The sequence below is a fragment of the Chelonus insularis genome, unplaced genomic scaffold, assembly GCF_013357705.1.
Source record: "Chelonus insularis isolate UGA/USDA-ARS -01 unplaced genomic scaffold, ASM1335770v1 contig_397_pilon, whole genome shotgun sequence".
In the NCBI taxonomy this organism is placed as follows: Eukaryota; Metazoa; Arthropoda; class Insecta; order Hymenoptera; family Braconidae; genus Chelonus; species Chelonus insularis.
Window position 1 is genome coordinate 1,432,428 of NW_023276552.1, and position 24,100 is coordinate 1,456,527.

The 24,100-nt window shown below is 32.0% G+C and overlaps 6 protein-coding genes across 11 annotated transcripts in view; 4 read left to right on the forward strand and 2 right to left on the reverse strand.

The window, feature by feature from the left end:
• Positions 1-280: 280 nt before the first annotated feature.
• On the reverse strand, positions 281-6,598 carry LOC118067850 (cilia- and flagella-associated protein 43-like). Its single transcript, XM_035084831.1, has 16 exons — positions 6,579-6,598; positions 6,348-6,519; positions 6,007-6,278; positions 5,578-5,905; positions 5,159-5,396; positions 4,807-5,075; positions 4,440-4,685; positions 3,842-4,358; positions 3,547-3,712; positions 3,295-3,485; positions 2,767-3,079; positions 2,506-2,684; positions 1,671-2,269; positions 1,093-1,509; positions 824-925; positions 281-682 (listed from the first exon to the last, which is right to left on the reverse strand). The coding sequence occupies exons 1-16, from the start codon at positions 6,596-6,598 to the stop codon at positions 329-331; spliced, it is 4,383 nt and encodes a 1,460-aa protein (XP_034940722.1). The 3' UTR covers positions 281-328.
• A 727-nt stretch (positions 6,599-7,325) lies between these two features.
• LOC118067757 (uncharacterized) lies at positions 7,326-9,629 on the forward strand. 2 transcript variants are annotated; one of them, XM_035084680.1, is made up of 4 exons: positions 7,326-7,476; positions 7,849-8,654; positions 8,885-9,142; positions 9,377-9,629. In XM_035084680.1, exons 2-4 carry the CDS (start codon positions 7,880-7,882, stop codon positions 9,610-9,612), a joined length of 1,269 nt encoding a protein of 422 aa, XP_034940571.1. In that variant the 5' UTR covers positions 7,326-7,476; positions 7,849-7,879; the 3' UTR covers positions 9,613-9,629. The 2 variants fall into 2 exon arrangements, with proteins under 2 accessions (XP_034940571.1, XP_034940572.1); XM_035084681.1 differs by having other exon boundaries at positions 7,849-8,642.
• Positions 9,630-10,802: 1,173 nt separating this feature from the next.
• Positions 10,803-11,744, forward strand: LOC118067785 (uncharacterized). Its single transcript, XM_035084724.1, has 3 exons — positions 10,803-10,962; positions 11,085-11,366; positions 11,508-11,744. The coding sequence occupies exons 1-3, from the start codon at positions 10,941-10,943 to the stop codon at positions 11,564-11,566; spliced, it is 363 nt and encodes a 120-aa protein (XP_034940615.1). The 5' UTR covers positions 10,803-10,940; the 3' UTR covers positions 11,567-11,744.
• A 108-nt stretch (positions 11,745-11,852) lies between these two features.
• Positions 11,853-14,484, forward strand: LOC118067778 (leucine-rich repeat-containing protein 15-like). Its single transcript, XM_035084716.1, has 7 exons — positions 11,853-12,166; positions 12,243-12,393; positions 12,482-12,553; positions 12,620-12,763; positions 12,837-13,224; positions 13,294-13,553; positions 13,859-14,484. The coding sequence occupies exons 1-7, from the start codon at positions 11,875-11,877 to the stop codon at positions 14,220-14,222; spliced, it is 1,671 nt and encodes a 556-aa protein (XP_034940607.1). The 5' UTR covers positions 11,853-11,874; the 3' UTR covers positions 14,223-14,484.
• Positions 14,485-14,801: 317 nt separating this feature from the next.
• LOC118067779 (cysteine sulfinic acid decarboxylase) lies at positions 14,802-17,565 on the forward strand. Its single transcript, XM_035084717.1, has 8 exons — positions 14,802-15,006; positions 15,549-15,733; positions 15,834-16,128; positions 16,203-16,391; positions 16,452-16,516; positions 16,606-16,795; positions 16,993-17,162; positions 17,236-17,565. Exons 1-8 carry the CDS (start codon positions 14,851-14,853, stop codon positions 17,480-17,482), a joined length of 1,497 nt encoding a protein of 498 aa, XP_034940608.1. The 5' UTR covers positions 14,802-14,850; the 3' UTR covers positions 17,483-17,565.
• A 58-nt stretch (positions 17,566-17,623) lies between these two features.
• Sema5c (Semaphorin 5c) overlaps positions 17,624-24,100 on the reverse strand; it is a 77,546-nt gene continuing 71,069 nt past the window's right edge. For all 5 annotated transcript variants that reach the window (XM_035084712.1, XM_035084713.1, XM_035084714.1 and 2 more), the window contains 8 exons: positions 22,859-23,066; positions 22,468-22,670; positions 22,235-22,334; positions 21,644-21,843; positions 20,711-21,196; positions 20,267-20,555; positions 18,803-20,185; positions 17,624-18,715 (listed from right to left, as the gene is read on the reverse strand). In XM_035084712.1, the coding sequence (XP_034940603.1) occupies positions 18,512-18,715; positions 18,803-20,185; positions 20,267-20,555; positions 20,711-21,196; positions 21,644-21,843; positions 22,235-22,334; positions 22,468-22,670; positions 22,859-23,066 (3,073 nt within the window). In that variant the 3' untranslated portion in view covers positions 17,624-18,511. The remainder of the gene's footprint in view (positions 18,716-18,802; positions 20,186-20,266; positions 20,556-20,710; positions 21,197-21,643; positions 21,844-22,234; positions 22,335-22,467; positions 22,671-22,858; positions 23,067-24,100) is intronic.

Consider the following 24,100-nt stretch of genomic DNA (forward strand, 5'->3'; position numbering starts at 1 on the left):
ATTGATGAATTTTAACTAAACTCCATTACTGAATGGTATCATTTACATCTATTTGCTTTGTATGCATTATGAATATTGTTGAGGTCTTTTGCATTGTAATTATACACTTAATCCAGGAAAATAATTAAATAAAAACTAGATTAGCATAAAGATCAATGAATTTATGCATATTTAGAATGGAAATTAATTGAAAAATCACATGGTAAATATTGTAATCTGAACTCGTCGGATTAGTCATCAATCAGATTAAAATAAAAAAAAATATTTATACTGAGTTACAACTATCGTAATTATTTTTCTGCAATTAGATTTATGTTCAATTAATTTTCTAGACATTGATTGTTCTCCTTTTTTTATCTCTAGCATTTTTTAATCTTAAAGTTGGATAAGTTTTTAATCGTAGTAGCTCGAGTTGAGATCGTAAGGATAATAAATCTTCGTAGTTATTCCTAACTTTAGTTATTAGTCTATTTCTCTTCATAATTGCTTTTAATTTAGCACGACGATATCTCTCGTCACTGTCCCGTTCTTCATCATTAGCTTTAAGAGATACTTTGAAAGTAACTAATTTCGTTTTTTCAATTACATCACTGAGTTGATTGTTTTTCTTTTGCCACTCATTAAGCCTCTTAGCAACATTGGCTAGTGATTCTTTTTCATTTTGAAGCATCCTACGAAATCTCTGAAACAAGTTTCCAATTCATTTTAGATCCTTGGGACCTTGAGACAGCTCTTTGTGATTGTGGTGAACGAAAAACATCGACTTGAAATAAAAAAATCGAAAAATATAAACGAATATATACATTTTCAACGTCTAGCTCACCTTCTTGGTCGACATGATACTCCTCTCCCAAGCTTCCATGTCCTTCTCCGACCCGACGATATGCAAATGACGCATCAGATACTTTTGTATTTCTTTCGTGACCTGAAAAATTCATTTTATATCGAAGTAGTCACGTACGAAAATTTTATAAAATATAAAACTTTTAAAAAAAACTACATTAGAATATTTGAATTGAGAATACTAAGTTATTGAATCGTGATAAAATAGACATACAATTAAAAATGAATCTATTGATAAATCATTTTTACCTTAACATCCTGTAAAACCTTCAATTCTTCTTTCATATCTCTCAATGTCATGTTTAAACATTTGTGGCACCATTCTTTCCATTGAATAGTTCGTCGAAAAATAAGCGTTCGATTCATCGCTGTTAGCTTTTTTCGACCAGCCTCAACAATAGAGGAATTGACTCGAAACACTTGATCAAATGCAACGAGTACAGAATTATTGAACTCACGTGGATGCCCACATAAATTTGTTTCAACCTGTCCCATTTTTAACACCAATTGTATTTCCATATCATGTAAAGTTTCAGAATTTTTTTGTTTCAACTGTTCAATTAATTCTCTTAACTGTTGAATTCTATTCTGAGCATTCTGAATAGCTTTTTGATGGTTGCTACATGTTTGTTCAGCTTCAGCCAACTCGATTACAGCACATTTTATCTTAATAGTGAAAACAACAAACTATTAATTTAGACTGATATTAAATTAAACAGACCATTTTATAATTGTCAGGTATCATTTTATTAGTCAAGTAATTCTGAACCTGTTCTTAAATAATGGGATAATGACTAAACCTGTTATGCTAAACGCATCAAACTCACCCTAGTTTCTATTTCTACTTTACTTCGTCGTAATTTGCAGAGAAGGAACCAGTGATTGCTGTCTATTTGAGTTGGAAGCCCTGACGGCATGATATCTAAACTATTCATTCCCTTAAGAAAATCCAAGCATTCACGAGGAAGGATTGGAGATTTGTCTCCACTCAAAATACACTTACTGACTTCTGTCAGATAGATAATTGACGTGCAAATTAATTGACTAGACCGAGGCCTTTTTTTATAATGTCTCAAGAGATAATCTACTATTGGTTGCTTCAAGTCAGAAAATTCTGCACGCAATTTCCCTTCTAGAAGTTTCTCACGTTTGCAAAGATTTTCATAACGATTTTTTACATCATTTACTGAAGATTCTAACACTGGCAATTCTTCCATAAGGTTTTGAAATTCATTCACAGCTGGTGCTAGTTCATTGTTTTCTATCTGTTTGATTTTTTCCACTCCTTTTAATCGCAACTGATGCCTTCTTGATTCTTGCAATCTCATCAAACTTTCTTGCAAAACTGCTGATTCTATTTTGATTCTTTCAAGGAAAAACATTTCCACACTTCTATTAAATTCATTGATATTTTCTTGCAAAGCCTCTAGAAGGAAATAATGAAAATTTTATGTAATCAAGAACAATTTTTTTAAGAAAATAAATTCTTAATTGAAATAGAAAATAGAAAGGAAAAGACTAGTAAAAAAACTTATTTAAATGTGGTTAATGGGTCCATTTTATGGGTTCCATTTATCTGCGGGATTATCAACACTTTTATTCAAATAAAATCTTTATTCAAATAACCTCTGATATTTCAATTTAAATTGAGAAAAAACTTACTTTGAATTTCAATAATCTCATTTTCTAAAATTGATTTATATTTCAATTTTTCGATTCTTAGACTCTCCACAGCCTTCTCATATTCTTTTATAGAAATTAAATCATCTGCAGTATAATTTTGTGGATCTTTTGACAAACATTGTGGCTTTTCGATGTCTTTTTTTATTTCATCTTCCCACCTTGATCATAAAATAATATTTTATTCCTTTAATATCGTAAAAATGATTGATCTTTGATTAATTTGATTATTGTAATAAATACCGGACTTCAAGGACACCACCCATCATCTTCTGTAAAGCTTCCTCACGGAATAAAACTTCAGCAGTACTGGATTCATTTAAACTTATTGAATTATTCATATCATCAGAGTGTGTCGCATGAGTGAAATCATCGATAGACTTATAAACTTCCTCGTCCTCAACCTTCACCACTGTTTGTGGTCTTTCACTATCGTGTAACTCAAGGTGTAACCAATTAAAATCTACAGAGTAATCTAATTGAAACACTTCTCTTAACTCAGATAAACAGTGGTTTATTCTACTGATCTGGTCTCTTGCTAATTTTATGGCTTCTTCTTTTTTAATGAGCATATTTTCAAATAAATTATTAAAGTAATTCTGTAAGACATCAAAGTATTAAATTATATTATGAATGATATTTATGTGCAGAACATTAATAAATTTTATTTATAACATTGAAAATCTGGTTTTAGTATAAATGAAATTTTAATTATAATGGTCACCTTTAATTTTTCCTCTCGTCTTTTGCTAAAAAAACTCATTCTGACACCTTCAGCATAGCTTCCATCACGAGTAATTTGATTGACGATATTATGAGAATCCTCTTGAATCCAGCGATATGAAGTTATGCCAGCTAATGCTAATTTTTCTTCTTCATCCTCCTCATCATTATTTATATCTTTGGTTTTGATTTCTTCTTTTGTCGTTGATGAATATGAAGCTACACCATTTTCCTCGGTACTATAAATAAAATAATCGAAAATAAACCGTACATCATTTATTCAAGTTCTATCCTATTTACCTGGATGAAGAGTGATTTTCTAATATTCTCCACCTTTTGTCATCTTCAGGTATTACAGTCAACATATAATTCTTCACACGAGTTTTTCCATCCAATGATATTAAAATACATTCTGGAACACTCATGGAATCCCAATAAAACTTTTTTAGATACTCTGATACTTTATCTTGACAATAAATTTGAATTTCAAAATTTTTCTGCATTTTTTCTAATTCTAATTGATTTGATTTAATTTTCTGTCCTCGTAATTCTACATTTAAATCAAATGTATCTACGGATAATCTGTTATTTTCACTTTCAAATTCATTTTCATCAAGAAGTTTTTTTAATTTTATTTTCAAATTTATAAAATCAGCCTTTATAGCTAGACGTTCACTATTCATTTCTTCTCTTTCTCTTTGCAATTCCATAGTGTGCTTCCATTCAACCCACGACTCATTTATTTTCAGATCTGATTTTCTAACAAAACTAGTAAGATCTTGCTGTGATTGAATGAAGCTTGTATTCTGATTATCTGGGTCAAATGTAGTTGGAAGAGAGGTCATTTGACTAGCAACTAGATTTCCATTCCTCCCTAGACTAATTATAATATTATCCTGAACACAAATAATGGCATTTTTCACTCCTCCTTCTTGACGATGATGAGTTAGAAGCTTTGTAAATATTTGATTAATGCTTGAATTTTTTCTTATCATAACATATCCATCATATCCAAATGTTAACAATATTTTTGCATAATAATTGATGTTAACATCTCTCAACTTGTGATTAGAAAATATACAGCCGATAAAGTTGATAGTGTTCATGTTCTTCTGTAAGTAAAATATTTTCATTCAATTAACCATCAACAAACTCATTATTCAATTGCTTCATCATGAAAGAGTCGAACCTACAGTTAATTTAAAAAAATATAATTGCTTTGTCAAGTAAGGACTGGCTATAATATCTGAAACAGATTCACCGTAATGTAAGTGTTTGAAAATATTTGGTAACTCAATAACTCTTTCCATCATTGCAGTTTTATTTTGAAGACCATAAACAACTAAATATTTCCCAATATTAGTTAACGGATGAGACTTTACAAGAACCAAAATTTTTGAATGCTGATTATTGGGCTCATAAATTAAAAAATCTGCAATCTGCAATATTATGTTTTGCTAAGTAATACTTTAAAAAAAATGATGACAGTTTATAGAATATATTAAAATTAAGAGTAATTAAAATAAACCATTGGAATAAAAGTAAATATAAGTATCTTACTTGATAAGAAAGTTTAATGAATGTTTCCACTTCAACTTCTACTTTCTTAAAGCCACCCATGATGAATAAACATCCATCACTCTGGTTGGCTACTGCTAGCATCTCACCACCCTGGGAAAACTTCATTTTATCCAGTGGTTGTTTAATTAAAAATAACGATTTTATTAAAACAGGTTTTAATGCATCAACAACATTCAGAATATTGCATGTCCCTGTTGCTGTAGTTGCTGCTATAATTGGTAAAGCAGGATGTGCCAATGAATACAAAACTACATAGACAGAATCAAATTTATTTGCGACAATTTACTTTGGTTTTATGTTCTACCGATGTTGGAAAAAAAATGATACCTACCTTGTCCATACTCATTGAAAGATAAAGTACTTGATAAACTGCCAGTTTGACTTTCAATGATAAGAAGACGATTACAAGTATCAAGAACCGCAATGTGGAGTCCTCTAGGATTGATAGCCATTAAAAATAAATACCCACATCCTTGGTTACAAATCATTTGCATTCGAGGAACATCATCATCTCCAACACTGATTTCAACGATTTCTCCAGTTGATGTACAAAATAAAAGACTGTCCCTCTGTGGATGACGAATCATGTAAATTGGATGAGAAATTGTTTTTACTTCCCAAACAAACTTCCAAAAACTTCCATGCTTAATACGTTCTCCAGACAGTTTTCTGTAAAACTTTATGTACTTGAGTATGTAGAATCTTTTTTAAATCAGTTTACCTTAATTTCCGAATAAATTTACAACTTACAAGGATACGAGATTCAGAATTGACTACTGCTACTCCGCCACGGAAATCAGTAATTAAAGGCTTCCATTGTGGTTTCTCAGAGATAATTGATTCTACAACAAGGTAACGACGTTTTCCATCACACTGTATGCAAAAAACATTCCCAAGTTCATCACAAAGTAATAAATTCCCATCGTATGTCCATGAAACTGATGAGATTTTTTCAGTCAGAGAGTTGATTACTGGAGTTAATAAAATTATTTTGGAGCAGATGTTCATTTCGTACACAATTATTTTTCCTGTCTCTTCTCCCAACTGTGAAATCAACAATGGAGATGAAGCTGAGCATCTAGAGGATAAATATAAATTAATATTTAAATTAGTCAAATACATTTAATTAAGTACAATAATCATCATTAAACCTATTTAAAATGATTATAGGCCACTAACGTCATGCGTTGGAAATTATCCTTAATTCCTGTATCAATAATTTTCAAATTTTCTCCTGTTCTCCATGACCATACTATCAATTTGAAATGAGGATACGAAGTAAGGCTAAAAAGATAATCAGTTCCTCCAAAAATGCAAAAGAGAAAATTACTTCTTTCTTTTTTTTCCACTGGTTGGTAAATACATGTTGAGATTTTTTCAATAGCAGGGTAAGTAAAAATTGATATCGTTGGCTTTATACCACGTTCTGCAAGCGCAAACATTGGTACAACCTGGAAAAAATATTTAATGAACATAAATCGATTAATAATGTTCTTTTAAATTCAGAGAAATGTTCTTACTGGATGTCCTGCCAAACAAGAAGCACCTTCTCCACGTTCTTTACTATCAAACCTTTCTACTTTTTCATCTTTTGTATTTAAATTGATGAATACCACATGAACACCTGAAGCTATTGCTATCACTTCTTTCCCTAGGAAAGCAATATTTTGAACTTTTCCAAATTTCACCCATCTGCAAAAACAAAAGAAATAAATATATTTTTAGTTGAAATTCTTGATCAGTTCCCTTACTTGACTTCACTTGTTGGCATCTAGATGATAAAATCTATTTAATGTGTTGCTGGGAAACGCAAACCAGGTTCTCTATTGATTATAGCCAGATGGCAAATGAAAGACTGATTTTCTTGTAATAAAATTCTATTAGGAGTTAACAAAAATAATTGGATGCTTAGAAGGCATTTTTTTATCTCTCCAGGTTGAAAATGCAAAAATGATGAAAAGAATGATTTTATTACTATTCAACAGAAACAGTTAGTCTCTGTATAAAATTAAGTGGAATAAAGTATTGAAGAGTTCGATTATCATACGAAAATTAGACAAAAAGTGTCATTGATGAAGGTAAGTATGCCACTGGATCAACGAATCATAGCTAAAGAGCAGGTGGGACCGTTATCGCAAACACTGGCAATACATAACAATGGGACTACGCCTTAAAAAAGCTTGATATGTCTTCAACACTTTCGCATTCTAAATACCACTTGATCAAAGTATTAAATTTATTTATTTATTTATCATTCTTGTTGCTAAAAATCGATATAACGGGAACAAATTTATTAATTATGCAACACCCTCAAATTGTAGACATTGTTTTCTCATAATTATTCTTTTCCCTAATAGTCATAATAGTAATTAAAAAGTCTGATTTGAAAATGTAAACCGGTGAAATTCATGGGGGTGTCCCCACCACCTTTCTACGAATATATAGTCTGCATGAAGACAGAAATTTTTTATTTCATTTCCGTTTATTGATAAGTGATGATGTGTTTTATAAATAAATTATCAGTGATTTTGGAGTAAAGAATACAATTGTCAACTGTTTAATTAACTATGTTTAATTCATGTTAATTAGTGTTAATAATCGTATGACTTCTATTTTGGATTAATTGTTAACAAAACTAATTTTTCATTGGTAAGATGATTAAAATAATTTTGCTTTTTTTAAATATTATTTTTATTGGATTGATTTATTTCAATTTTATCATTATAGCAATAATTATCATCTAAATAGTTGTCTAAAACTGATGTACTAAAGATTTATAAACTATATAAGATAAAAAATTAATTAACCTTACAAGCAACATAGATAACATAGAAAGGTATACAAGGGTTAGAACCGTTAGAAGTATTACTATGCAGAACGTTAACCACTTTATTCAGTATTCAGACAGGAAAACTTTTTGATTACTTTATAGTCATTCCGCGTACTTGAATATTTTAATTTTTTTAACTCTATTAGTAGAGTAGTATATATTATAATCAACAGTTGCACACATGATTCCAGGTTTGAAGCACGGATTTTCACTGTTTATGAGATGAAAATGAAGGAGGAAACAAGACTAACTTTGTTGAGTTCATCAACTCTATTTCTCTTAATAGGGATTATTACCACAATAAATGGAGATACAGGATTACCTTTAGACTCATTCAGCACAAATTCATCAACTCTGAATACTGGAGTGGAACCAACGAGTCAAGATGTAGCGAAAAATAATGAAGCCATCAATTCTACACAACAAGTCTACCCAGTTTACTCTAGTTATCCTAATGTTCGATCGAATGTTGTTTCAAAAAAACCAGTTGATACTTACTCGAGGATGAACATTAAACCTTCAATGAAAGACAGTTATTTAGAAGCATTAGAATATTCTCACAAGAGTAAAGACCCTCGTGAGGGAGTTTTCAGAATAAGTGCTAAACCAAAGTATCCGAAAGTCGTTCGACGAGTATACGAAAGCCCAGTATATCGTCCAGTAAATGAATATGGTCCTCCAAAAGAACCAAGTACAACTTACGGCTTACCGAATGGAGTAGAAGAAACAATAAAAAATCCTCGAATAATCCACAGCGGGTCTTCAGGGTCATTTTTCTCACCACCAAGTGACTCGTACTCATTACCGATTCAACAGTCTGAAAGTTTTAACGAGCAGAATCCTTATGGTACCAGTCAAACATCTTATGGCCCTCCCCAAGTCAGCTATGGAGTTCCCAGCACGAATTATGGCCCAGCACCAATGCCTCAGGATGTCTATGGCCCTCCCCAGAATAGTTATTTACCACCGAGACCACCTCAGCAAGGTGAGATTCGAGGTAGAGTATTCAATTCATTGACCCTTTCAAACCTAACTCCTTAATTGTAGGATAAAATTATTTCATTAGAAATATTATTTATTTTATTGCCGAAAGAATAATTATAATCATAAATAACACTAATAACTTTTAAGTATTTTTTTAAAGTTTTATCTCTGATCAATGGATAAGCTGAAAGGGTTAAATTTATTCATAAAAATCATATAGCTAACATTTTTTGTTATTCTTAGGATATGGAACATCAGGATGGAATGGTTATGCTCTTCCTCAACTTCCAGCCCTGCCAACTATCGATTTTTCCTGGCCATTTGCTTTGAAGCTCAACTTTTTCACGATCGCTAAAATACTTCTTAAACTTGTTATCTTCAAAATGATCGTGAAATTCATAGCGATTATTTGCTTGCTTCTTTTTATTCCGAAATTGGAAATGAAGAAGGGAGATAAAGATGATGACTCTGAGAGTGATGATGGAAGAAAAATACAGACATGTAAGTTGATAAGTACATTATCTACTTAATGCAATAATAGTTATACCATCTACGCACTAGTTTTTACGCTTGATTGAACCGGTTAAAAATGTCGTGATCATTGAGAAAAATCACTTCCGCCACCAACGCGAAGTTTATTGAAAAAATTGACGTTGTTCAAGCCAGTGAATTATTTTTACATGAGAGAAAATTGAGTTGGACGCAGTTTAAATTGTTTTTTTTTCTCTTTTACAGCTTATTCTGCCCTTGAACAACTTAATACCCTAACAGCCAATGTTCTGGATGCTATTGAAATGTATCAGAATGAAAATCAGGAAAGTAAAGGAAGGGAACAATGTACCAATAATCGTTGTCGGATTGCTAGATTCCTAAAATCAGGAGAAACATGGACAAATCAAATAGCTCTGTTGAAAGCTTATTTACTTGAAGAACGAATTTCAGAAAAAGAAAATTTAATAGAAAAAACCTAATGGAGAACTGAACAGTAGTGTTGAAATTTAATTTATGAATTTGTATTGATATTTATCGACGTAATTATACTATTTATTTATTTATTTATTTATTCAAAAATATATTTTATTATCAACGCAATATTTCTAGTAGAATAATTGATTAGCCAAATGCTATTTGAATGTGTTACGGTGGCGTTTAAACTAAATTAAGGTTGAACTCAAACGCTTTAAAATCGATAAGTCAACTAAGGTGATATCGATATCAAGCGGGTTCAGGTCTAGATAGCTAGAATGTTTCAACCTGGAGTACAAGCGATGAAAAAGAGATCAAGCTTATTTTGCAATTTAAATGAGGACTAGCGTGGTCATGTTCGAGCTGTAAGATAACAGCGAAACGTAAAATTGTAATTGGCATAGTGTACTCGAATACAAAGTGTCAAAGAGCACACCAACGAAGATTGACAGATTGGCCTTTTAAATCAGGCTTATGGTAAGCGTGAAATGATTTTGATTTGTTTAGCATTCTCGTCCAATTGACGGGAAGTTTCCACCCCACTTCCGTTGGTGAAAAATTTGGGTCAGTAGTCTTGAATGTGCATAACAAACTCTAATAATCTTTGATTCCGTACAATAGTCCAGGTTATTCAATCATCATTATCAATTGGTACTATCTCCTAAGTCATTTCACTTGGCTCAAGTTATTAAAACGATAATTAATTATTTTACCTTTTTTAATTACTTTCACATACCTTTTAATACTTTGATAGATTTATTGATGAAGTATGATTAATGATTATTTTATATTGCGATAGTAAACATGAGAAAAACAAGCTGATTGTTTATTCCGTTGTCCTTTACGATATTTTTTATTATTCATTTATTGTATGACTCATCATGATAGCTTTGAGAAATATCTTCAAGGATAAACTTTTAAATCGAGGCTCCTAGATGTTTCTGAACGTCAGACCAAGTCATAAACCTTTCATAACAAAGGTTTGCACGTGATTTAATCTCTAATCATTTCATATGAATGGAGTAGCAAATTGGCAAACTGATAATACCAGGTCAACAGTGTAAGCACGTAACATCGCAGTAGCAAATAGAGATGAGAGTATTCGTGAGAGTGATAGAAGACGACAGTAGCCAGTATTCACCGGTCACTTCTATGCAATGTTGTTAATGATGCTTACATTATCAGGTGGGGGGTCATACATACAATTGGTTATAAACGCCGATGGTCCAGCATTGCTGAAACCAGTCTCTTTTGCTAAATCGTTCGAGATAGAAGAAGTATTTTAAGACACTTGATATTTCTGTGAATTGTTATACAATAGTATTTTATTAACATGAGAACCTTTATTGTCCTAGGTAAGTTGTGTGATAAATTGCTTTTGTTGTTGATTTTAATTTTATTCACAAAGCTTTACTGTTAGAAATATATTCAAGTAAGTTAACTATGTTTACTATGAAAAAAATTCGCAATTTTGCAGCTTTGGTTGCCGCTTGCATTTTTGCCATCTGTAATGATGCCTATGCCTGGCCATCGGATGACAAAGCTAAAGATATGAAAGAAACATCAACTACACCAAAGAGTACTAAAGATGCAAACAAAAGTCTGAAGGATGCTAAACGAACAAAGAAAGAGTGTGAGAAGAACTGTCAAGCTACTTACGAACCTGTCTGTGCTCATGAAATAACCAACCCTAGTTTTAAACCACGAACTTTCTCCAACCAATGTGCGATGGAAACCGTTGCATGTGAAATGGGATGGAGTAAGTTTTATTAAAAAATTTTTTAAACTTTTTAAGTCATTAATTTTTGTGTAAAAATATTTAAAAAAAAAATATATTCAAGTGTTAGAAGCAATTATTAATTGAACGATGGTGGTAATGTTAATTATTTTGTTATTTCAGAACTCGCTGTCAAAAATAAGGGTGAATGTCCTGGATCTGATGGAGTCAGATTGTCTTAATTGTATAATAAAACCAATGCTCTCTCTACTACACTCCACACCATAAATATATCGTCTGTGCATGTACTAATTTAATTCACATGTAACTACTTTATTGTGTAGATTATATTTAAAATCATCTGAACATTAAATATACTTTTACTAATTAAATCAATAAATTTCGCAATATTATCATCAACAATGTTTTATAAATTTATTGTGTATCAGTCGAAAGCTTCCCTTTAAAAGTAACATCCTGGATAAATTAAGACTTCACTATATTAAGAGTCTCAATAAATGTGTTTACTGAACACATTAATTAGCCAATAATGAGGATGCCTTTTTGCTTGGAGCAGAAGCCAGTACGTTCCGAGATTTACTGCTGTACAATGTCTAGATCCAAAAAAAGTTGTACTCATCTTTTAATGATCAAAAAATTAGTGGTGATTTATGTTGATATTTTATTAATTTGTTTAAGTAATGCAAGTGTTTGTCCTGATTCATTGAAGAAATGTGATGATTCTAATCAACAAACTGAATCTCAGCTTTCAATTAATCTTGAAGATGTAGAGAGTCGAGTTTCAAGACTGGAAAGGCGCCTTCGAGCAATGGAACAACCAAGTAATTTTATTTATCAATTCTTTTTATCTAATAATTTATTAGAAAAATAATATTAACTTACTATTTTTTTTTCAAGTATGGCAGATTAGAGGACGACCAGATGATTGGGAGATTTGCGTTGAAGGACCTTGCAAATGTAGGCCAGAAATGAAGTCTATTTCTTGTTGGAAATATGGATTGTTGGATATCCCAGCTGCTCAACTTGTTCCTCAGGATATATTGAAGCTGTAAAAAATTACAGTATTGATTATTTTAATAATAATAATATTATAAATATATTAATTAATAACTAACGAAAAATGTATTGCATTTAAGAGATTTAGGAAGTAATCAGCTATCATCTTTACACAGAGATACTTTTCGAAATCTAACTCAACTTCGTGATCTGTATGTATTCTAATAATTTTTTATTTATTTTAATGATTGTTCTTTTAATTATTAATTTTTTTTTAGGGATTTAAGTAATAATATGATAGAACATATACCACTGAATGCATTCTTTTTTTTAAACAGTCTGACCCACTTACGACTTGGTAGAAATCTTTTAAGAGATTTAAGTCCAAACCAATTTAGTAAAATGGAATATTTAGAAATTGTGTAAGAAATTACTTCATTTCTAATAACACTTGTAAAACTGGTTCATTTTAAAATGATCATCTATTCATTTCAGAGATATTTCTTCTAACAAATTGCAAGCTCTTCCGGAAGGCTTATTTGCATCAAACGTAGCTATTCTTCTTCTAGACATTTCATCTAATCGACTGACTGAGCTGCCAAAGGGTATTTTCAGTGGTTTAAAAAATTTAGAAGACCTTTTGCTTTCAAAAAATCGATTGTCCCACCTTGATGTTAACATACTGAAAGATTTATACAGTCTTAAAAGTCTGAGACTTGAAGAAAATCTTTTACGAGATCTTCCATTGGGGATTTTTAACTCTCAAGTCAATCTAATTGAATTGAACTTACGAGATAATCAACTAAAAACGCTTCCTGCTAATTTATTTATTAAATTAGAACTTTTAACTGCTTTAGATCTTTCTAGTAATATGATAAATCAGGTAAATGTGAATTAAAACTAATATTTTTATTACAAGAGATCTTTTTTAATAGTTTAACACAATTTTTAGATCCATAAAGATGCTTTAAATGGTTTGAAATCATTAAAAGAATTACGATTAGGTAAGAATCATATCAAAAGTCTTCCTAAAGGAATCTTTCTTTCAACACCAGCATTACAACAGTTGGTTCTATATGCAAATGCATTAGAAAAATTGTCTGATGGTGATTTTCAAGGTTTAACGAACCTTACCTCACTTTTTCTTCATTCTAATCGAATAAAATACCTTCGATCAGATATTTTGAAAGATACGCCCAATTTAAGAAAACTGTAAGTTTTCTTCAGTCATAGTAATACGTTTTAATGTTGTTAATTTAAATAATATAGTCGTTAAAAATAGTTCTCTAATTATATTTACATTCATAAAAGTTTAAAATAAATTGTCAATTAAAATTGTAATCACAGTCACATTCTAAAAATCTAATAATCAAATTTAAAAATTATTTTAAACTTGAAGAAGGATAATATATTTTCTTGTATAAATAAATACTAATTTGCAATATACCGATGGTCTTCTTAAAAAATTTCTTTCACTGAATGTTCTATGTACAGATAAAAGTTATATTTTTTTACAGACAGCTGGAAAGCAATCAACTATCTTATGTACCAGGACGTTTTTTTGACAGCCTTCAAATGATTCAACAGCTGCGGCTTGCTCGAAATCCATGGCATTGCGATTGTGAAGTGGCTTACCTTGCAATGTGGTTAAGAAGAAAGTATTACATGCAAGCAAATGCTAGTAATACAAGTCGTACTAATTTCTGGCAGTCTGGAGCTGGTGCAATGTGCCTTGGACCTGGAACATTCGGTGGGAAACTGGTCATAGAATTAACTTTTCATGAGTTGTGTGATGGACAGTGGGCTTCAATGAAGGGATTATCTCCACGACTGCCAATCGATGTGTTGAATACAGCAGACTCTGGAACAGTAGTTAATTAAAAAGTCAATTAACAAAGTCAATCAGAAGGGAAAAGTTATCAAGTTTATAAATTAATAAATTAATGAACTCTCTTAATTTTATCAATGTCATGCTTTGGGGTCGTCTCGTACATAAATTAGATAAATAAATAAATGAAAATCTTATGATTAAATTTAATATACACACTGGCAAATAATTCCATTCATAAATTGGTAAACAATCAGCAATACACTCGATGCAAATATTGCATGATAAAAGTCAACGTTTTATTTTGTTATCTATTGCTCATTGGTCTTTAAACTTTCCGCAATATATAAATATTATGATAAGTTTATAATTCATACAGAATCAGTAAGACGTTTTCTTTTGTTAAAAAGTTGTAAGTTATTGTTTATTAAATATGAGTAATATAAAAAGTGATTTTCTAACTGGTAAATTACTTTTAAAATATAAATAATTAATTAAAATAAATAATCGCAATATGAGAAAGTGATAACGAAATAATTCATTGATCCTGACTTAATCATAGCTATGTTCTGTGTATGTATTTTATATAAACCACGATACGACACAGATAAAAATGGACCTGTCTCGATCATTTCTAGACGGTGGGGATCACTCACTACACTGTCTCACTGTTTTTACGATATGCATGACAGTGTATGTTTTGCGATGGCAGCATTAGGTAGTGTAGAAACCTCACAAATTCTTTTAGATGTTTTACAAATACTTAAAGAAGAGAATGTGTTTGATACTTCCAGTGACCAACCAGTTGTTCAGTTTCTACATCCAAATGAACTCCAGGTGCTTTTAGATTATTTTACACATATTACAAATAATATCAATTAAAAAAAAATCAAATAATATATTCATATGACTTTTTTGTGCATGGATAATTATTTATCACGATTAATTGATACTGAAAATTTTATTTTTCTTTCTATTTAATAGATTTTCAACAACATCAAGTTGTTATATTCATTGAAATTAATTATATATTATTTTAAAATCTCTTTAATTGAATAACAAACGTGATATGTCATAGATCATAATTATTCATAACTGATTTATACCAAGTAATAATTAATTAATGATTGGTTATTAATTAAAAATGATTTCTTTAAATACTAATGAGTATAAAATGAACTTTCATCATGTAGGTATATTTTACAAATATATCATGAATGTACAAAGTATAGAGTAACCATGGGTCTTAATGATAAGATAAAGATGAGCATAGAAAAATCTATTTTTCTATTTCTCATGAAAGGAAACTTAAAATGATGAGAAGCATATGAACATAATGATAACTAAAAATAAGTGTAATCATAACGTTTTTTAACCAGAAAAAAATAGAAGTGAATCTTGTTGATGATGGAGCAACAGACGAAGAAATCAAGACAGCTATTCGCAAGATTGTTAAATTCTCCGTAAAGACATCCAGTCCTCATTTTCACAACCAATTATACGCAGGCGTAGATCGTTATGGACTTGCCGGTTCTTTCATCACGGAAAGCCTCAACACAAGCCAGTAACTATTCTTGAATTTTTTCCGCTGGCAGTTATAAAAGCTGCAATTTATATATGTGGATGAATGAAGAATCAAAATAAATAAATTTTACTTACACTAGATATACATATGAAGTTGCACCAGTTTCAATGCTATTGGAAAGAGAAGTCTTAGATCAAGCACTGAAACTGATAAAATATCCAAACTTCCCTGATGCTGATGGGATCTTGTGTCCCGGTGGTAGTATTTCAAATATGTATGGCATCGTTTTAGCCAGATATTCAAGAATTCCTCTAATAAAAACAAAAGGTCTTAGTGGATTGCTACCTCTTGCTATGTTCTCGAGTGAGCTTGGTCATTATTCAATTTTAAAAGCTGCTCACTGGCTTGGAATAGGAACAGAAAATGTATACAATGTAAGTAAAATTCAAAAGCTTTGGTTTACCTTTAAAGACAATCTCCACATATTTTTATTTTCTTGATGCTTAAGGTTAAAACTGATGCTTTGGGGCGTATGCTACCAGACGATTTAAAGAGAGCAGTCAAGGAAGCAAGGTTGCAAGGAAGTATTCCTTTCTTTGTAAATGCCACTGCTGGTACTACTGTACTTGCCTCCATAGATCCACTCCAAGAGATTGCAGCAATTTGCAAGGAAGAAGGACTTTGGCTTCACATTGATGTTTGTATGAAATTTTTATGCTTATAAATTTGAGTATTTTATTGACAATTATTTTTTTAGGCTTGCTTAGGAGGCTCATTACTACTTTCCAATACATATAAAGATAGGCTCAAAGGCATAGAGTTGTATGTATCCAGTTATTTAATAACTCATAAATATTTTTTATTCAAATAGAAGATACTTTCATAGATAGAAAATTACTATTCTCTTTTAGATCAGATTCTGTTGCATGGAATCCGCATAAAATGCTTGGAGCTCCGTTTCAATGCTCATTGTTTCTAGTCAAGAGGAAAAACTTACTTCATGAAGCAAATTGCTCTGGTGCAACGTATCTCTTCCAGCAGGATAAATTTTATGATGTTTCCTGGGATACTGGAGATAAAAGTGTTCAATGTGGTAGAAAGGTACATTATTTAAAAAGGTTTTATGCATTTATATTCAATTATATGTAATTTGTAGATAACTTAAGTAACTAATTTAAAAAATTCAAGCTATTATTTTATTTGTTAAGCTTGTAGAAAATATTACATGATTTTTATTGGTACTAAATTAACTGAAGTGTTTATTGATAAATAAATAATATTAATTGAATTCCTTTCAGGTTGATGCATTAAAATTATGGGTCATGTGGAAAGCACGAGGTACAAAAGGACTTGGAGAGTCAGTTGATGTTGCTATGAATGCCATTAATTATTTTTTTGAAACAATTAAATCACGTGAAGGCTTTAGACTTGTTCTACCAAAATACGATGGAAATACTGTCTGCTTTTGGTAAGATAACTATTTTATTTTTATTGCTGGGAAATTTTTTAGCAAGACAGTGAAAAGAGTAAATTCTGTCTAGGTACATTCCACCTAGCATGAGAGGTCAGGAAGAAACAGAAGATTGGTGGAAAAAGCTGTACTATATCACAACAAAAATTAAAGAACTTCTAGTATTAGATGGACATTTATTAATCGGTTATACACCATTAACACAAAAGAATTATGGTAATTTTTTTAGAATGGTAGTCTGCTGTGTACCTCCACCTAATGTAGCATCAATGAATTTCGTTATGGAACAAATTGAAAAGATTGGAGGGAAATTATAAGTTTTTAATAATTACAATATATTCTACCGTCCTTATATTTTGTATTAAATAAATAATAAAACATTGATATTTGATTAAAAAAATTTCTTTATTATGTAGAAACAAAAATTGTAAGTTCAACTTGCAAGTATTCGTTTGTACTTGCGAAATACAAAATATGCTTTTTGACAGGAAATATTGTATAAATATAAAAAATGTTGTATAAAAAAAAAACAACAAGGTATACATAAATTTGGTATTATTCTATAGTTGATTAATTAATATGCTTCGATAATATTTTTGTAGTGGAACATAGATTTTTAAGACTATTTCAAAAGCAACTGTTTGTGCGTTCTAAATAATAAAATTTATTTGACTCAATGTGAGCCGATAAACGTTTCCGAACGTTTTTTAATACATTCATTTCTCTTAAAGTTAAATTAAAGTTAAAAAAAAAAATTTATTTACATTCTCTCCTTCATGGCACGACTGCTTTTAAATGTATACTAAAAATATTTTTCTCAAAATACATTATTTCTCTTAATTTTTGTTTTCATTACATCTAATGAATGATTAATAATGATGTATTTACATGTTTATTTGTATTAATTTTTTCAATGATCAATTATTAATATAATTTTTTCCTAGTTAATGTATTAATACTCTTATAAACAATTAATTAATTCATGACTTTGTCAGAATCAAATTTCGATGAATGCATGATATTTTATACAAATGTTATCGAAATGCCCAACCAAGCGTTGGTTACTTATCTCTTATACTCACGTTTCACTCTTGCAAGTTATTTACAAAAACAAAAATAAACTTTGAACTCGTACGTAAAAACATTTTCCACATAATCGTCAAATTTTTCACAGTCCTTTGACTTCCTTTTTATCTAAAATGCTGTTAAGCCTCTATATTCTCAATGAGCAATTTCATTTGAAAATATCAATTACGAGTCAGTAGATCGTATTCTGTACAATCTTACTAACTAAATATATCAGTCGATATGAATATTTTTTAATAAAAATCTTACTTTTACTTTCCTTAATAATATTTCTCTTGATCTAAATCTGTACGAATATGTTGCTGACCATGACTATTCCTCTTCAAAGTCGCTGATTCATAATCAAGAGCTTTTGGGTAGAGTTTCGGGCTTCCTAATCCATTAACATTTGGGTTTGTCTTAGAACGTAACGTTCCATTGCCATTGCTTGTTCCCGAGAAACTTGGTTGCCTTTTAGCGTTAACCTAAACAAAAAATATTACCGTTAAAGTATTACACCTTTTTAATAACTTATCTTCATTACATACTTTCTCTCATAAAGATGAACATACCTCTTTTAGTGGAACCGCAACATAGGGATTTTGTTTGCTGATGTAGTGAGGACTTCCAGGAATTCGAGGCTTACGTCGTTTCAAATAGAAAAAGCAAAGAAGCGCAGTAACCGCTAATCCTAAGATAAATCCTGCAATACATCCACCTACAACAGCTCCCACAGATACTCCAGCCACGTGAACGCTTCTTGGTAGTGCGTTTGATAAAATTTCACTCTCCCATTCAGGAAGACATTCTCGAAATTCTCGGTTTGGACCTACACAACCTCCTTCGTCGGGATCTATTTGACATTGTCGCTTCCTAACTTGCTGTTGAGAGGTATCACAAGGTGACCAAGCCGACCAGGTGTCCCAACCAATTTGCGACTCGCAGCTAGGCATTTCACAAGTTTCTTTCATCAACTGAGGTCCTTGACACCCTTCAGAGTTTAAACATTCTCTCGTTCTTGTACGGAAACCAACTCCACATGTTACCGAGCATTTGGACCAGTTTGTCCAGCAAGACCAATCATTTCCTCTTGCATCAAATTCATCGGTACAAGGATGTTCGTTACAAGAGCGTGTTTGAGTACTTGGCCCATCACAGTAAGAGCCCTCGCATGTTCTTACTCGATGTTGAGTTCCTCCTCCACATGCACGATTGCATGCATACCAAGGAGACCACTCAGACCATCCTCCATCAAAATTATCCGGATTGAAAATTCCATTATTATTCACTCGAGTACAAGTACCATCAGTTTTACAGAATCTTTCATCTTCTTTTGACAGTTGGACTTTGACGCTCGTAGGATCTTCTGTTTGTGCACGACAGCTGAATCGATATCGTCTTTCTGTATGACCTATACCAGCTTGTTGGCTTCCGTTGACCACTAACCAAGGTGTCCAAGCGGAATATCTTCGTGTTTCTGTACAAGGATGTGTATTACAGTCTTCAATTTGGAATGCACACCCAGGACATTCGGCTCCTCCTTCCCGCGGTGATGGTTTGTCGCATGTTCTTTTCCTTACTCGAATTCCCCCGTTACAAGCACGCGAACATGAATTCCATGACCCCCATGACGACCACTGACCATTTTGCGGTGGCGGTGCAACTTTAGCTGGAGTTGGACATGGTGGTAAGTCAATACAAACAATCTCATCATGATCGTGGCCCACACAAACACGGCCTCCAAAGGCAGGTGCTGGATTGGTGCAGGAACGACGACGAGTTTTAATAGCAAAGCCACAAGTTTGAGAACAAGCTGACCAGGCTGACCAAGCTGTCCAACCACCATGAACCGTACAATTAGCTACTTTTATTTTAGATCCGGTGCAGCCTGCTCCACCATTTTGAGGAGGTGGATTGTTACATTCTCTCATTTGACACTGACAAGTATCAGAGTTCTGAAAATAATTAGTTTGTCAGCAAATTGAACTTTATTTAACTTTCATATAATTTATATTAATTAATTTTGTAAATTGTACCTCTGAATTATCAATACGGGGTCTTAAGTGTGATCGAGTATGTCCAGTTGCCAATTCAGAGGTTCCATGTTGACATGGAGCCCAAGTACTCCATGCACTCCAACCACCATCAACTGGATCTGTAAGTACTGGACATTTGGTTACTTCTTGTTGCCAGTGGTTGGCCAAATAGTTTTGTAACGGTGCTTGGTCGCACTTCATTAAATGTTCATTCCAACCGCAATAAGGATCTTGAGCATTTAAACAAGCCTGACGTTTTCGATGACGATGGCATTGAGCTGCTGGAATCCTAAGAAAATAATAAAAAATAAGTAACAAATTAAATAAACGATGTAGAGTAAATCATTAAAATTATTTATGTATCATGTTCAAGGTTTTTCAACCTCATCAAGTAAGTCTTCTGACATGATAGAGTTATCAAAAAAAATCAAAAAAAGTAGATACCTGAGAAGACCAGTTTCCATGCCCACGTAGAGGCTCTGAGACTTCTTCAGAAATTGTAAAGTCATCACAGTTGAAGGAAATGGGCCCCAAACCTCGACAATGCACGTATCTTGTGTCCTTGGCAGTACAGAAATCTTCTTGATGAGCCCATCAGTTGTTGCAACATATAAAATAGTCACTCCACGATGTAACTTAGTAGGTGTTACATCAACAGCAATATGAGTAAACCGTTCCATGGTAGTTGTATGGAGTGGACCTAGAGTTGTACCTTGAATTGCTTCATCCATCAATAAATACCGTTGATTATCTAATATTTGATGAGCCGCCGTGTTCTCCATTTGTCCACAATGTTGTCTATAATGATTCGGCACTCGTTTCTTCTCCCATGTCGCACTGGAGTGTTCTTGATGTTTAAAAGGCCCGTTGAAAGCTGATGTGATAGCTGTCATATTGAATGCACAGATTGCTGAGCCCGCAATAGCATTACTGTGGCAAAAAAAATTTTAATGATTACCATATGTAACACTCAAATACTCCAATACACAAAACAATTATTATTTTAATATAATCAATTACTAATAACATAGGTAGAATTAAAACAATTTTGTCATGTCAATTTGTAAGTTAGTTGCTTATTAGAATAACATACTTGAAATAGATAAAAAAATTCATTATAGAGAATTATTTTTATTTATTTAATGCCCTACTTAAACTTCATCAATATTGACATAAGCAAGATTTATTGTAAATTGAAACTCATATTTTTTAATTCAAGAGACTTTCAATACAACTGGAATAGTGAAGAATGATAATTAATGCTTTACCTACATTTCACTTCAGAGTCCTACGTGAATGCAAGGACAGAAAAGATTCTATTTATTCCTATTTATTGGTTAATCATTGAAAAGACATAGCGAATACTAAACCATTTACCTTGGAGTTGTGAATGTAGCATAGACGATCCCTTCATCAGGATGGTATGCAGCGCCCTGGATCTCATCATAATAAAACGGAAATTCTCCAGGAAGTGAACAGTTAAGACGAGCTTTGCTGAAGGTCGTCCAAATATCTCTCTGTACCATTGGACTACCTGGATCTCTCTTGCAAACCCGTGCGATTCTCGAATAGATTTTCTGCAATAAAAAAATTTCAAATCATTTTTTAGTGCTTCGCCTAGCTGTTATTATTGCTCTTATTTGAATAACTAAACCTTTTTTGCGGTTTTAAATAAGTGTAGTGAATCAATCGCGATTTAATGCTCAGCATAGTGGAACAGCTGTCCAGCACTACGCTTAGCAATTATTCCAACGCCACGTTTCACGGGCTTTTGCACACTTACTCCATAGGTATATAATTGTAATGTAATTATGTAATTACTCTGAGCATGAATCGTCATGACTATATTCTCCATCCAGAGATAGAACCCGTTGTTGTAGAAAATATTAAGAGAAAAAGAATCTTTACAAATTCTCTTGATTATTGCTAATTGTTTAATAATTAAGACACGTTAGTTTGTCATTATACCTTGCCGCAATTTATGTACTCCACAGCGATCTCACGAAACAGGAAGTAGACATGGTCATCGGTCTCAAAACTACCCACGAATTGCGGATCATTCAACCATCTGTAAATTATAATGTAAATGTCTCAATTAACTTCACGTAATTACTCATAAAAAAAATTCATCCTGCCTACATATAAATTATCAACTTAATTAATTTGATTAATTACGCTGTACAAAGTTTCTTTTCATTTACCTCGAGTCATATTGTTGGGTACGCAGGCTGGGTGATGCTAATGTTCGATAAATTATACCATCAGTGCCAGAAAAATCGGTCGGTGCTCCGGCAAAAAGACCTGCATTCTCTTTGGCAAGCAGAGCAGTGACATTTGCTTGTGGAGAATATGGACATATTGCTACACCGAACAATGAGTCTGTTACATTATTAATATTCTCGATCTGTAATATAAAAGATAATAAATTTAGAATAGCCTACGATGACTTTCTCCGGAATGAATTTTTGTCTTGTGGTGAGATAGTGTAGCATCCAGTGCTAAAGATCATTATGCAAATGTATGGATTAATTATCTGAGAAGGGACAGGACTTGATGGAGACAGAGAGAAGTTAATCTGACGGGAGATATTACCTCTCGCCAGGTGCAATGTGGACTGAAAGCATTGGTACCACAGGTGAAGAGCTTCTTTCCATTGGTGAGCAAGACTTTAATGTAATTGTGGCAATCCTGGGCTGTTTGACCTTTGTCTTGACAAACAGATGCTTTTTCGGGTGGTGCCGGCCAAATCGCATGTTCCAATGGCGTCAAAGAATTCAACGTCAACCGGTATAAATTGTCCCTGAAATCAAAATGTATTATTAGAAGATGAGAGCTTGGTGATAAATCAAAGTTTAAAATCGATTATATGAATTATCAAAAATTCTTCAACAGTCGACCTCGAGCAAAGGCTATGGCAGGTCGTTTCGAGTAGGCTGGTGGAGCATTTGACAAAGTCAAGTGACTTGAGAGCAACATTCCAAAACGGCCCACTTGACTACTAAGACCCGCGTTCCTTTACTCTTCGTAGGCGACGATCGAAACCAACCGATCAACTTCGATCTCCTATCAACTCTTATGAGTAGGCTGAGCAAAAGTCTGATAGATATAGAGCACCATGGACAGTACGTGTGATAAATAAATTATCACCCGATTTATAAATAAACCGCGTTGGCGCTGTAGAGTCGTCGCGCGAGATTCTGAATAAAAATATAGTTGCTCGCGACTTACGGATAAGCTGTTATCTTCATTACAAGCTGTTTGAGCACAGGTATTGAACATTATTAAGGGTTGATTTGGTTTGAGAACCTATATATAGATATAGAAAGAGAGAAGGATAATATCTTTCTAGTTTTGAATAATATTCCAAACTAAAACTTTTTATCTGATGTAAATATTTTTATCCTTTTTCACTTTCCTTTTTTAATTTTATCAAACCAGCTTATTTTATAATATTTATGAAATGGTGATTGTAGATTTGTATTAAATGTAATTATGTAAAGTTAAGTTTGCATTTATTAAATATTTATTAATAAAAATTCATCTTTATTTAAATGTTTCCCTTTTTAACCATTTTCACTCTTTCATTTTAGAACCAATATTTCTCTTTTCCTTTTTGTTCTTCTTTTTCGTATGACGTTTATGTAAGTTTTATCGACAGACCACCTGATTCTGATACATAATTCCCATCTCTTTAAGTTTTTGTATCGAGCTAATTCAATTTCAGTTGATTTAATAATTATAGAATGCAATCACTGAACAGCAAAAAATTTGTAGTAATTAAATCAAACCAGTGATAAGAAGACGTGGCTTGGTCATTTGAAAACAAACTTGTTG

Bases quoted from the DNA above. Each gene is read 5' to 3' on its own strand.
- LOC118067850 (XM_035084831.1), bottom strand. From the start codon at position 6,598: ATGCCAACAAGTGAAGTCAA. The intron at 5,906-6,006 runs GTTAGTGGCCTA...TTTATCCTCTAG, and splicing joins GATAATTTCCAACGCATGAC to ATGCTCAGCTTCATCTCCAT. The intron at 4,686-4,806 runs GTAAGATACTTA...ATAATATTGCAG, and splicing joins TCATTAAACTTTCTTATCAA to ATTGCAGATTTTTTAATTTA.
- LOC118067757 (XM_035084680.1), top strand. From the start codon at position 7,880: ATGAAAATGAAGGAGGAAACAAGACTAACTTTGTTGAGTTCATCAACT. The intron at 8,655-8,884 runs GTAGAGTATTCA...TGTTATTCTTAG, and splicing joins TCAGCAAGGTGAGATTCGAG to GATATGGAACATCAGGATGG. The intron at 9,143-9,376 runs GTAAGTTGATAA...TCTCTTTTACAG, and splicing joins TGGAAGAAAAATACAGACAT to CTTATTCTGCCCTTGAACAA.
- LOC118067785 (XM_035084724.1), top strand. From the start codon at position 10,941: ATGAGAACCTTTATTGTCCTAG. The intron at 10,963-11,084 runs GTAAGTTGTGTG...GCAATTTTGCAG, and splicing joins GAGAACCTTTATTGTCCTAG to CTTTGGTTGCCGCTTGCATT. The intron at 11,367-11,507 runs GTAAGTTTTATT...TTGTTATTTCAG, and splicing joins TGCATGTGAAATGGGATGGA to AACTCGCTGTCAAAAATAAG.
- LOC118067778 (XM_035084716.1), top strand. From the start codon at position 11,875: ATGAGGATGCCTTTTTGCTTGGAGCAGAAGCCAGTACGTTCCGAGATT. The intron at 12,394-12,481 runs GTAAAAAATTAC...ATTGCATTTAAG, and splicing joins CCTCAGGATATATTGAAGCT to AGATTTAGGAAGTAATCAGC. The intron at 12,554-12,619 runs GTATGTATTCTA...ATTTTTTTTTAG, and splicing joins CTAACTCAACTTCGTGATCT to GGATTTAAGTAATAATATGA.
- LOC118067779 (XM_035084717.1), top strand. From the start codon at position 14,851: ATGCATGACAGTGTATGTTTTGCGATGGCAGCATTAGGTAGTGTAGAA. The intron at 15,007-15,548 runs GTGCTTTTAGAT...TTTTTTAACCAG, and splicing joins TACATCCAAATGAACTCCAG to AAAAAAATAGAAGTGAATCT. The intron at 17,163-17,235 runs GTAAGATAACTA...AATTCTGTCTAG, and splicing joins GGAAATACTGTCTGCTTTTG to GTACATTCCACCTAGCATGA.